The sequence below is a fragment of the Mus musculus genome, chromosome 2 (genome assembly GCF_000001635.26).
Source record: "Mus musculus strain C57BL/6J chromosome 2, GRCm38.p6 C57BL/6J".
Lineage (NCBI taxonomy): Eukaryota > Metazoa > Chordata > Mammalia > Rodentia > Muridae > Mus > Mus musculus.
In genome coordinates, this window is record NC_000068.7 from 90,026,380 (window position 1) to 90,039,937 (window position 13,558).

Genomic DNA, 13,558 nt, shown 5'->3' on the forward strand with positions numbered 1-13,558 from the left:
TTTGTTTGTTTGTTTTGTTTGTTTTGTTTTTATTAGATATTTTCTTTACTTACATTTCAAATATTATTCCCTTTCCTAGTTTCCCCTCAGAAAATCACCTATCCTCCCACCCCTTCCCACTGCTCCCCAACTCACCCACTCCCATTCCTGGTTCTAGAATTTCCCTATACTGGGGCCTAGAGCCTTCACAGGACCAAGGGCCTCTCCTCCCATTGATGACCGACTAGGCCATCTTCTGCTACATATATAGCTAGAACTATAACACAAGTTCCACCATGAGTTTTCTTTGATTGGTGGTATAGTTCCAAGGAGCTCGGGAGTGCTAGTTAGTTCATATTGATGTTACTCCTATGGATCTTCCTATGGGTGTTTCTCTGGCTCATTCATTGGGGACCTTGTGCTCCTTCCAATGGATGACTGTGAGCATCCACTTCTGTATTTGACAGGCACTGGCAGAGCCTCGCAGAAGACAGCTATATCAGGGTCCTGTCAGCAGGCTCTTGTTGGCATCTGCCTAGTGACTGGGTTTGGTGGTTGTTTATGGGGTGGATCCCCAAGTAGGGCAGTCTCTGGATGGTCATTCCTTCAGGCTCTGCTCCAAACTTTGTCTCTGTAACTCCTTCCATGGGAATTTTGTTCCCCATTCTAAGAAGGTATGAAGTATGCACACTTTGGTCTTCCTTCTTCTTGAGTTTCATGTGTTTTGCAAATTGTATCTTGTGTATTCTAGGTTTCTGGGTTAATATCCACTTATCAGTGAGTGCACATCATGTGAGTTCTTTTGTCATTGGATTACCTCACTCAGGATGATATCCTCCAGATCCATCCATTTGCCTAAGAATTTCATGAATTCATTGTTTTTAATAACTGAGGGATACTCCATTGTGTAAATGTACCACATTTTCTGTATCCATTCCTCTGTTGAGGGACATCTGAGTTCTTTCCAGATTTTGGCTATCATAAATAAGGCTGCTATGAACAAGGTGGAGCATGTATCCTTGTTACCGGTTGGAACATCTTCTGGGTATATGCCCAGAAGAGGTATTGCTGGATCTGCAGGTAGTATTATGTCCAATTTTCTGAAGAACCACCAAACTGATTTCCAGAGTGGTTGTACAAGCTTGCAATCCCACCAACATTGAAGGAGTGTTCCTCTTTCTCCACATCCATGCCAGCATCTGCTGTCACCTGAATTTTTGATCTTAGCCATTCTGACTGGTGTGAGGTGGAATCTCAGGGTTGTTTTGATTTGCATTTCCCTGATGATTAAGGATGTTGAACATTTTTTCAGGTGCTTCTCTGCCATTCGGTATTCCTCAGGTGAGAATTCTTTGTTTAGCTCTGTACTCCATTTTTAATGGGCTTATTTGATTTTCTGGTGTCCAGCTTCTTGAGTTCTTTGTATATATTGGATATTAGTCTCCTATCAGATTTAGGATTGGTAAAGATTCTTTCCCAATCTGTTGGTGGCCTTTTTGTCTGATTTGGTCTTCTTTTGGGACTCCTAACACTGGAAGCAGGGGCTGCATCTTACTCTTTTGCCTGCAGCTGGGACTCCTTTCCTCCTACTGGGTTTCCTTGTCCTGCCTTAATATGAGGGGAAGTGCCTAGTGTCATTGCAATTTGATATGCCATGTTTGGTTGGTATCTCTGGAAGGCCTGCCCATTTCTGAAGGGAAAGGAGGGTAGGAGGAGTGGATCAGGAGGAGAGAAGAGGTGGGAGGAGGAACTGGAAGGAGATGAGAAAGGGGAAAACGTGGTTGGAATATATGAGAGAGAAAAAATTTTTTAATTACCCAGTAAAATAGAACTCACTCACAGAGTTGAGAACTGTTACTATTTTGACACATGTAAATAGATAACTTATTTATGCCTAGATACTAGATAATAAGGTACAGAATTTTGCATCACTGGGAAATATGTTGTTTCAACATGTTTTTAATCTCAGCAATATGTTAACACTCTTTCTATTATAGCAAATTAACATAAGTATCATGTTTTGAGTAGACTGTTAAAGTTACTATACCACAGAAAATAAAATTGCAAATGTGTGTTACTTTCCCTACATATTAAACAGTATAATTGTATAGTTAATGAAACCAGGAAAGGTATCTAATAACAGTACACAGGGAAGATTGCTTCATCTAATAAGTTATTTCACTTTGTGTTATTTTCCTCCACAAAGGAACATAAAACAAACAAATAAATAAACCAACTTTCTTGACCATGGTTATCAATTAAATTCAGTCTTCAAGCATCATATGTGAGATCCTGATGAGAGACCTCCAATGGCACAGGTCAGAATGAGACACTCACAGGGCAGACTAAGAGTATTTAAGTTGGCAAGTGACTAGGACTAATCTTTTGGCAAGTGCATTAGAGAGATTAGATGATATCTTTGATAATGGGTCTAAAGTTGTATGTGGATACACATTCAGGCTGTAGAGATGGCTCAACAGTTAAGGACATATGCTATTCTTCCAGAGGCCCTATCATATCACCTTCAAATATCGATACTTTGACTTCTTCTTTTCCAATTTGTAGCCCCTTGATCTCTGTCTTATTGCTCTAGCTAGTACTTCAAGTACTATATTCAAGAGATATGGAGAGAGTGGAAAGATTTGTCTTCTCCCTGATTTTAGTGGAAATGCTTTAATGTTCTCTTCAGTTAATTTGATGTTGCCTTTTGGCTTCTTTGCCTTTCTTGTGTTATGTGTGCCTCATGTATCCCTTCTCTCCCCAAGACTTTAATCATGAAGCAATGTCAGATTTTATCAAACATCTTTTTGACATCTAGTGAGATGATCATGTGGGTGTTTTTCTTTCAGTTTGTTTATATTGTGGATTACATTGGTAGATTTTCATATACTGAACCATTCCTGCATCCCTGGAATAAAGACTACTTGATCATGGTGTATGAAGCCTTTGATGTTTTCTTGGATTTGATTTGCTAGTATTTTATTGAATATTTTTTCATCAATGTACATAAGGGAAATTGATATGAAATTCTTTCTTTATTTAGTCTTGGTATGCTTTAGATATCAGGGAGATTGTGATCTCATAGAATGAATTTGGCAGAGTTGCTTCAGTTTCTATTTTTTGGAATAGTTTGAGGAGTATTGGCATTAGCTCTTCTCTTAAAGTCTGGTAGAATCCTGCACTGAAATCATATGGCCCTGGACTTTTTTGGTTGGGATACTTTAAATGACAGGTTCTATTTCTTTAGGTGTTACAGGGCAGTTTAAATAGTTTACCTGATCTTGATTTAACTTTGGTAAGTGGTATCTGTCTAGAAAGTCATCAATTTCATTAAGATTTTCCAATTTAGTAGAATACTAAAGTAAAACCTAGTAATTCTTTGAATTTCCTCAATGTCTGCTATTATGTCTCCCTTTTCATTTCTATTTTTGTTTATTTGGATTCTGTCTGTCTTTTGGTTAGTTTAGAAAAGGGCTTATCAATCTTGTTGATTTTTTTTTCAGAGAGCCAGCTCTTGTTTTTGTTGATTCTTTGTGTTGTTCTCTTTGTTTCTGACTGATTGACTTCAGCCCTGATTTTGATTATTTCCTGCCTTACAATCTTCTCTGGTGGGCTTGCTTAATTTTTTTTTTCTTAAAGCTTTTGGGTGTACTTTTAAATTTCTGTCATGAAAACTTTCTCATTTATTTATTAAGGCACTTAATACTATGAACTTTCCTCAGCACTGCTTTCATCGTGTCTCTTAAATTTGGGTATGTTGTGCCCTCATTTTCATTGAATTCTAGAGAGTCTTTAGTTTCTTTCTTTATTTATTTCCTTTCTTTTTTATAATAGATCACAATTTTATTTGAAAACAATTCTTTGGTATACAAATCCTTTACCATCTTTTAAAATCAAAATTTGATGCTAATCAAATACTTTTTTATTTTAGAGTTACATCCTTTTAAATTGTTTTATTTGTTTATATTCCAAATGTTGCCCCCTTCCCATTGCCCCCTCCAAGAGTTCTTTACCCCATCCCCATCCTCTTTGCCTCTGAGAGGGTGCTCCTCACCACACCACCCAACCACCTGCCCCTGACTCACTCTACCCTCCACCACATCCTCCCTCCCTGGGGCAGCAAGTCTCTACAGTATTAGGCACTTCCTCTCCCACTAAGGACAAACAAGGCAGTTCTCTGCTACATATGTACCAGGGTCCAAGGACCAGCCTGTGTATGCTCTTTGGTTGGCAGCTTAGTCTTTGGAAGCTCTGAAGGGTCCAGGTTACTTGATACTGTTGGTCTTCATATGGGGTTGCCATGCCTATCAGCTCCTTCAATCCTTCCCCTAAGCTCTTCAGTAGGGGTGCTGACCTCAGTCCAGTGATTGGCTGTAAGTATCTGTATCTGTCTCAGTCAGCTGTTAGTAGAGCCTCTCATAGGAGAGTCATATTTGATTCCTGTCTGCAAGCATAACATGGCATCAATAATGGTGTCAGGGTTTGGAGCAACAGATCCCAAGTTGGGCCTGTCACTGGATGGGCTTTCCTTCAATCTCTGCATTTCTTTTAGACAGAAACAATTCTGGGCCAAAAATTTTGAAGGTGGATTGGTGACCACATGCCTCCACTGTAGATCCTGCTATCTACTGGAGGTAGTTTCTTCAGGTTCCATCTCCCCACTGTTGGGCATTTCAACTAAGGTCACCCTCATTGAGTACTGGAAGCCTCTCACCTCCCAGGTCTCTGAGACTTTCTAGAAGTTCACTTGCCTGCCCCCACCCCCTTACAGCTATATATTTCCATTCATTCTCTTGGCCCTCTGGGCCTCTCTACTGTCTCCCTCCATACTTGATCCTGCCTCCTTTTTCCCTCCACCTCCACCCTCCCACTCAGACTGCTTCCTCTCTTCCTCTGCCTTCTGTAATTATTTCCTTCCCTCTTTGAAGTGTGATTGAAGCATCCTTACTTAGGCCTTGATTCTTGTTAAACTTCTTGTTATCTATCATAGGTGTTCTGTACTAGTTGGCTAATATATATTTATCAGTGAATACATACCATGCATGTCCTTTTGGGTCTGGGTTACATCACTCAGGATGATATTTTCTAGTTCCATCCCATTTGCCTGTAAATTCATGATGTCCTCATTTTTAATAGCTGGGTGGTATTCCATTGTGTACACGAACCACATTTTCTGTATCCATTTTTCAATTGATGGACATCTGGGTTGTTACCAGTTTCTGGTTGTTATGAATAAGGCTGCTATAAGCATAGTGGAGCACATGTACTTGTGGAATGGTAGTGCATTTTTTTAGTATATGTCAAAGAATGGTATAGCTGGGGCTTCAGGTAGAACTATTTCTAAATTTCTGAAGAAACACCAGATTGATTTCCAGAGTGGTCATACCAGTTTGCAATCCCACAGACTAGATATGTGAACAAGATCAATCATTTTGCTGCATGTAAGAAACACACATCAGCATCAAAAGCAGAGACTACCTGGAAAAAGCTAGAAAAATGTTTTCCAAACAAACAGTCCCAAGAAACAAGCTGGAGTCTCCATTTTAATATCCAAAAAGATAGATTTTCAATCAAAAGTAATCAAAAAAGATTGGGAAGAACACTTCATAATCATCAAAGGAAAAAATCCACCAAGTTACAGTCTGAATTCTGAAAATCTATACCCCAAATGCAAGGGCATCTTTCTTTCTTTCTTTCTTTCTTTCTTTCTTTCTTTCTTTCTTTCTTTCTTTCTTTCTTTCTTTCTTTCTTTCTTTCTTCCTTTCTTTCTTCCTTCCTTCCTTCCTTCCTTCCTTTCTTTCTTTCTTTCTTTCTTTTTCTGTAATTAAGTTTATTTGTATAGATAATTGCATTTTTTACATTTTAATTAGATATTTTCTTCATTTGCATTTCAAATGCTATCCAGAAAGTCCCCTATATCCTCTCCCCACCCTGCACTCCAACCCACCTACTCCTGTATCTACTTTCTTGAAAGAAACATTACTAAATCTCAACACACACACATTAAAATCCACACAATAATAGTGGGAAATTTTAACACCCAACTGTCTTTTAAATTTATTTCTTCTTTTTCTTTATGTGCTGTCACACTCACATGCATACACACACACACACAGACACACACACACACACACACACACACACACACACATAAACCCATACACACTTATTCTAAAATGCATAGATACAGACTTCTCTGTCTCTGTAACATGTAATGTTACTTGTATTTATATGTTTTCAAGGCCAACTGCTTGGTTTTGGATAACCAGTTGATGTGCTTTTCCAGTGGGAAGATTATTTCTCTCATTCTTTTTTTTTTTTTTTTTGCATTTTTTAAATTAGACATTGTCTTCATTTACATTTCAAATGCTATCCCAAAAGTCCCCCAGACCCTCCTCCCCACTCCCCTACCCACCCACTCCCACTTCTTGGCCCTGGCATTCCCCTGTACTGAGGCATATATAGTTTGCAAGACCAAGGGGGCCTCTCTTCCCAATGATGGCAGACTAGGCCATCTTCTGATACATATGCAGCTAGTGCTTTGTCTAGTGTTGAAGTCTTGTGAGCTTTATCTCTTCCATACTAACATGGCCATTGGAGTCATCTTTGTTCAGATTAGGTTTAGGAAACCATGATGGTGAGACTTCATGGTTGTAACTTCTGATATTTCTAGGAGACAATCTTACAGCAAACAGTTTCTCTGGCTCTTACAATCTTTCAGGCCTCTCTTCTACAATGATCCTTGAGCCTTAGATGCAAAGTTGTGTTGTAGATGTATCAGTTGAAACTGGGCTTTGCAACTCTAAATTTTGGTTGGTTGTGGTTTTTTGTAATGGTCTGTGTCTATTGCAAAGACAAGCTTCCTTAATGAGGGGTGAGGAATACACTTATATCTGTGGGTACAGACAAATATTTAGAGCATAGTTAGAGATTGTGATGATTTTGTAAAGGAGTGGTTGTAGGTTCTTTTCCAAGATCCATGACATTTGTAGCCCTGAATAGTTGAGTAGATTTTCAGTACCAGGCATGATTTCACTCTTGTTGATCAGATAGGTATTAAGTCCAATTAGAGAACTGTTGGTTAGTGCCAAGAAATGAGGACTACTACTTCAAAAACGTTTCTCCAATGAGGAATGAGGAATGAATGAGAAATATACTACTATGGGTATGCAAAGAAGTACTTAGGGAGTAGTGTAATACTATGCATATTTAGCAGATTAATATTTAGAGGTTCTCCCCTAAGAGCTATGACCTACCTAGATTTTTTTTCTATGTAAGTGATACCAGGAATGAGTTCCATCTTGTGGAGTGGGTCTTAAGGCCAAGCAAAAAGTGGTTGTTTACATTTGTGCCACTATTGTACCAACGAGGAAATCTTGCAAGGCTAGTTGTTATTGTAGCTTTCAAGAACCACAGATGAATGAGACTCTTATCCCTCCCCTATCCCTGTCACCTCCAGTCAGTACATAGCCCCTTTTAGCACTGTAAAAGCTAACTTGCAGAGATAAAACTTCCATGTCAATACAATTTTATACATTCCATGGCACAAGCTTTTGGTGTCTTCAGCAATAGAGTTTTGCCATCTAGTCTGGAAGATAACTAATGCAATAGCAATGACTTATAATGTTAGGGGACCTTACTAACCAGCAACTTAAAAAGATGTTACCCATAACTAGCAATTGGCTTTTAATTTGATAGCTAGTAATGACTGTGAGGGACATTGTCCCCTCTTTATAAAGTGACTCCTTTTAAGCTTTTAAAAGTACATGTATTTTATATAGGGAGAGAATTTTCAAATGTCTTTACTGTTAAGTTTTCCCTCCCCACACTCTCTCCTCTATCTACCCTCCCATCTCCCACCTCATTCAACCATTCTTGTTCCATTGTTATTCTTTCCCAAATCATACTACATGGTTTTACATCCTTTCTTCTACTTTCCATACATGGTCCCATGGTCCCATACTAGCTTCCTAAATTCTACACACACACACACACACACACACACACACACACACAAACAAACACTTAATAAATAAGTCAACAAAATATTTTTAAATGCAATGTAAATATATGTAACTAAAACATTGGTTTTTCTTGGCCCTGATTATAATAAATAATGCCATTCACACACAATCTTATGACTTGGAATTTTCACTTAACATATTTCAAAAAGCCACATGTATATTTCATAATTTACTAATATAAATAACTCATTGAGTGAATGTATTAAAATTACTTTACCATTTTTATGTGTATTGTTTTTTTTCTATATTTTTCACATATAGATGTTCATGTAAGCCTTCTCTTACATGAGGAAAGGCTTCTCTAGCATATGCAGTGCAGTGTAAAATTGTTGCTGAAGGGTATGCTTAATTGTTTAAAAAGTGACTGAACAAATATGCATTCTAACTAGCAAAGGTTAGGGAGATTCTGTTGCTGTCCACCCTTGACAATACATGTACAATGACTTTGTATGGCAGTTTAGAGTGTAGGTACAACCCATATTCTTAGGTTACCTGAGAGGCTACGACAAGAATACTAGTTTGAAATATCTCAAACACAAATATTGACTTGTTATTGTTGGGACAGCTCAAAGGGAAGGCTCCAGAACATTAGATATCTGCTAAGGGCTTCCTTCATGATACAAGGATGCAGGTTGAATTATTTGCCCAACGGGAAAAGGTGGTAACAGAGATCTGGGTGAAAGTGAATCTATAGACTACTGATGAGGGTATTGAACTTTTTCTATGGATGCTAAAGTATGACTGCAAAGATGGGAAATCTGGGTCACAGGTTCTTCTAGACATTGCCCACCTCTCTATATTATCACATGTGAGCTATGGGAAAAAAAACAGGGCCACAGAGGACTGTGATGTTTAAATTACTGGTTCAGTGCCAGCTTCCTCCAGCTTGGGAGTTGGAAGAGATTGCTTTTCTTTAAGAGTGGAGTCTTCATTTCAGATACATGTGGAAGACACCTTCAACTTAGTCTGGTTTTCAGAACTGGAAGAAAAGTAGAGTGGTGTAATTCCTATTTGAGTTAGACATCTGGTTAGTGACTTTATTCTAGAAGTCAAACATTGGAGTGTCAAAACTGGGATCTCTAGGTAGGAAGAACAGCCATCTATTTCTCTAATTGTCTTACTTCTGACTGAAGAGAACCAGGGAAGAAGGGACCAGAATGTAAGGCAACTGTATGTGTGATGAGGCTGTGGTGGTTGCAACAGGAAGCATGTTGGGAACTGCTCTTATAGTCAGCGTTCAAAATTACAACTGGAATTACAGAAAATTTCAAACCTTCAGCAAGAGGACAAATTATACCTTAGTTAAGCCTTTCAAGTTTCAACTTGACTGCACAGGTAAGTTTTTCTTTATTGTTGATAACTTTTTGCTAAATTAAAATTTTATATTTGTTCTTATATTATAAGCTAACAAAATAATCTCTTTGAAAATTGTGCATGGTTGTAGTATTTGTGTGTGTGTGTGTGTGTGTGTGTGTGTGTGTGTGTGTATGAATACCTGTGCCTGTAGAAAACAAATGTCAGTGTTAGAAATCTTCCTCCATTAAGGTTCTTTCACTGAACTTGGAACTGCTGGCTTTTGTGAGACTGACTTACAGGGAGCTCCAGGGATTTATGTATTTCTCACCTAGTATTGGAATTAGAAATATGTGCTGTCAACCTCTGACTTCTACACTCACATGCATGTACAAGGGCACACATATGTAAGTACCCAGATATGTATGTCTCTAGGAAAGGATGACCTGCAGCATAAGTGGGCACCTAAAAATAGTTACAGACTACTGACACTGGGGTCATACTTTTGGAGGAAATGAGCATGCCAGCAAAGAAGAAAATTGAGTATGGTCTGAACTATGATGGTTTCATCAAGTAGACAAATACAGACAGTAAAGCTAGAGAAGAAACAGAATGAAGGTCACAGACTATGACTGTGTATAGGCTTGTAGTCACTTAAGAGATATTGCATATCAAGGGAGGTTTATCATGGACATGTCTTCTGAAGGCATTAATGCATATGTGAGAGGTTAAAAACCACCTCACTGTAAACCAAGGTAGGAAATGATCCAGGAGAAAGGCAGAGAAGGAACTCTGTAGTAGAAAGCACAGTAAAGATGTCAAAAGTACTAGAAAAGCATCTAACTTCGATTTGACAATGGCCCATGTTGAAAAATGATTGGATTTATTGAATTATTATTGGTCAACCCTCTTTGACTCTACTCTCTAAAAGCATGGTCACAGGCTAAGACATTCTTGATGATTCCTCATTAATTGTAGGTAAAGTTCAAACTCCTTAACACCACTCCATATATCAGGGGTATTCTTGGTCTTCTGCTTTACATTTAGTTACTTGCTGAACAACTAAAGCCATACAGAGTGCACTCACATTTTCTATGTCTTTTTGGTATGCTCTTATTTTAATTATTAACTCCTTATCTTTTAATACTTGGATCAAGGTTTTCTGCAAAAGATTGTATTTAAATTACCTATTTCATGAAATCTTTTTTTATTATTTCAGATCATACCACCCAAACTAGCTTCCTCATGGCTGACATACACAATGTGACTGAGTTCCTTTTTCTGGGACTCTCTTCTAACAAAGAGGTGGAGATAGTTTGCTTTGTAATATTTCTGCTCTTGTACATGGCCATTGTGCTTGGGAATCTTCTCATGGTGGTCACTGTGGTAGCCAGCAGAAGTCTTGGATCCCCCATGTACTTCTTTCTTGGCTACCTCTCCTTTGTGGAGATCTGCTACTCCTCCACAACAGCTCCAAAACTCATCTTGGACCTTCTAGCTGAAAAAAAATCCATATCTGTATGGGGCTGCATGACACAGCTTTTCTTCATGCACTTCTTTGGTGGCGCTGAGATATTCCTGCTCACAGTGATGGCCTATGACCGTTATGTGGCCATCTGCAAGCCCCTGCACTACACCAGCATTATGAACCGAAATGTGTGTGCAGTCCTCGTAGGAACAGCATGGATAGGAGGCTTTGTGCATTCCTTTGCCCAAATACTTCTCATCTTTCCTTTGCCCTTCTGTGGCCCCAATATCATCGATCATTATTTCTGTGACTTGCTTCCTTTGCTTAAACTTGCCTGCTCAGACACCTTCCTTATTGGCCTACTGATTGTTGCCAATGCGGGAACTCTGTCAGTGATCAGCTTTGTGGTCCTCTTAGCATCCTATGTGGTCATCTTGTTCCATCTAAGAACTCAGAGTGCTGAGGGACGGCGCAAAGCTCTGTCCACCTGTGGATCCCATGTCACTGTGGTTATATTGTTCTTTGGTCCATGTGTCTTCATCTATTTGAGGCCTTCTGATACCCTACCTGTAGACAAGATGATAGCTGTGTTCTACACAGTGATAACTCCCCTGCTCAATCCTCTCATCTACTCCCTGAGAAATGCAAAAGTGAAGAAAACCATGAAGAGTCTATGGTTCAGGACAATGAAAGTAGATGAGAAATAGAATCTGGATATTGGCTATTGGGTTTGGAATGGTGCTGAGTCCAAACTGATGGGCACTGAGGGAAAGGACTGCTCATTTAGCATTATTGTAGCTGATAAATATCTTAAAACACTTATAAATTAAATCCTGTTATTAACATATTGTTACAAAATGAGCTAGTTTAGATTGTTTGCATCCTTACCACTATCCATAATACTGTAGCAAATATTTGCCACAGAATATTAGACCGCACTTATTTTGGTTTAAATTTACTTTCTATAGTACTTTTATGACATGAGGCAGAAACATTTTTGCTCCATAGATTTAATTTGAACAATTTGTTTTACAGGTACACTCTTTTTTTTTTCTTTTTTTTTTTTAAATTGGGTATTTATTTCATTTACATTTCCAATGCTATTCCAAAAGTCTCCCACACGTTCCCCCACCCATTCCCCCACCCACCCATTCCCACTTCTTGGCCCTGTCGTTCCCCTGTACTGAGGCATATAAAGTTTGCACAACTAATGGGCCTCTCTTTCCACCGATGGCCAACTAGGCCATTTTCTGATTCATATGCAGCTAGAGACATGAGCTCCGGGGGGGGGGGGTTACTGGTTAGTTCATATTGTTGTTCCACCTATAGGATTGCAGATCCCTTTAGCTCCTTGGGTACTTTCTCTAGCTCCTCCATTGGGGGCCCTGTAGTCCATCCAATAGCTGACTGTGAGCATCCACTTATGTGTTTGCTAGGCCCTGGCATAGTCTCACAAGAGACAGCTATATCTGGGTCCTTTCAGCAAAATCTTGCTAGTGTATGCAATGGTGTCAGCGTTTGGAAGTTGATTATGGGATGGATTCCCGGGTACACTCTTAATAGAAACATATACTTAATTTAACAGAATATTTGTTTGTTTGTTTGTTTGTTTGTTTGTTTGTTTATTGTTAGGTGTGAAATGGCTGTGAACACAGCTGTACTGCACCTTTTTGCCTACAGGAGCACCATCAACCTGAGTAATGCATGTCTCACTTTCTAGTATGCAGATGGTGTTGCTCTTTTCTGCATGCTTATCTGTTTTGCCTTTTTCTGGGCCATATTTATCCTCCAATACTATTCTGGTAGAAAAATATTCTAGAAAAGGGATCAAGGGAATTACTAGAGAAGCAACTGGCTCTGACTTGTGATGTTGAGGTTTCTCTGAGAGTTAAAGGTTAATATATAACTTGCTTTTGCTGACACTAAACTGTGACTTTATGTGTGCATTGTGCTTGTTGATGACATTGTTACATGGGGTTTTTTTTGGAAAATAATGGCCTTGAGGAAAATAATAAAAAGGTTTTTGATTGTGTATTATTGCATAACAAGGAAGTCTGTGACCAATAAAAGACAGAGGTGAACTCAGAGAAGGAAAGAAAGAGAGAGACAGAGATAGAGACAGAAAGAGGGACAGAGAGAGAAAGAGAGGACCTGAAAGCTGTATCCAAGTTCATCTTCAGAACAGCAATGAGTGACCTGTCAGCCTTCACATGCATTCTTGCCTAAAACTCTGATTTTGCACTGATCCAATCCTCCCATACCCGACCCTCGAAACAACTGAGGCTGGTCCTCAGCAATTTATTTATTTTGGCTGAGAAATAAATGAGTTAAAGAGCTACCACACTGTATCATGACAGATACTGGTTAATTATAAAAGGAAACAAGCACCTTCTTAACCACCTCTTCTCCAAATGTCCAAAGTGACCATCACTAGTACTGAGATAAATTAATGGCACTCAAATCCTCATATGATGTGCTCCAGAGACACATAACACTACTGTGCTCTTCTTACCAAAACATATAACCTAATTATACCTAAATATAATTGTTTAATAGCTTGAAAAAATAGAACTGAAAGATGTTCTGCAACATTACTGGCATTTAGTATATGAAAATATGAAGAGTAAGCAAGATTGAAGAATTGTCTCCCCTTCAAAGTACTCCTAAGGATTGGCTGCATACCAAGCAGTAGATACCAACCAAAAAAACAAAAAAGTCATGGCATCTTTGGAGTTTTCTTTTCTCATAATGTTGTGCCAACAATTTTCTTTTTTTAAAAAAATCTTATTTTTAA

General features: G+C 38.6%; 1 protein-coding gene across 1 annotated transcript; it reads left to right on the forward strand.

Moving 5' to 3' along the window:
* The first annotated feature begins 10,541 nt into the window (after positions 1 to 10,541).
* Positions 10,542 to 11,471, forward strand: Olfr1265 (olfactory receptor 1265). The gene has a single exon (NM_146343.1). It carries the CDS (start codon positions 10,542 to 10,544, stop codon positions 11,469 to 11,471), a length of 930 nt encoding a protein of 309 aa, NP_666455.1.
* Positions 11,472 to 13,558: the final 2,087 nt, after the last annotated feature.

What these genes read in the sequence shown, in the direction of transcription:
- Olfr1265 (NM_146343.1), top strand. Translation starts at nt 10,542, where the DNA reads ATGGCTGACATACACAATGTGACTGAGTTCCTTTTTCTGGGACTCTCT.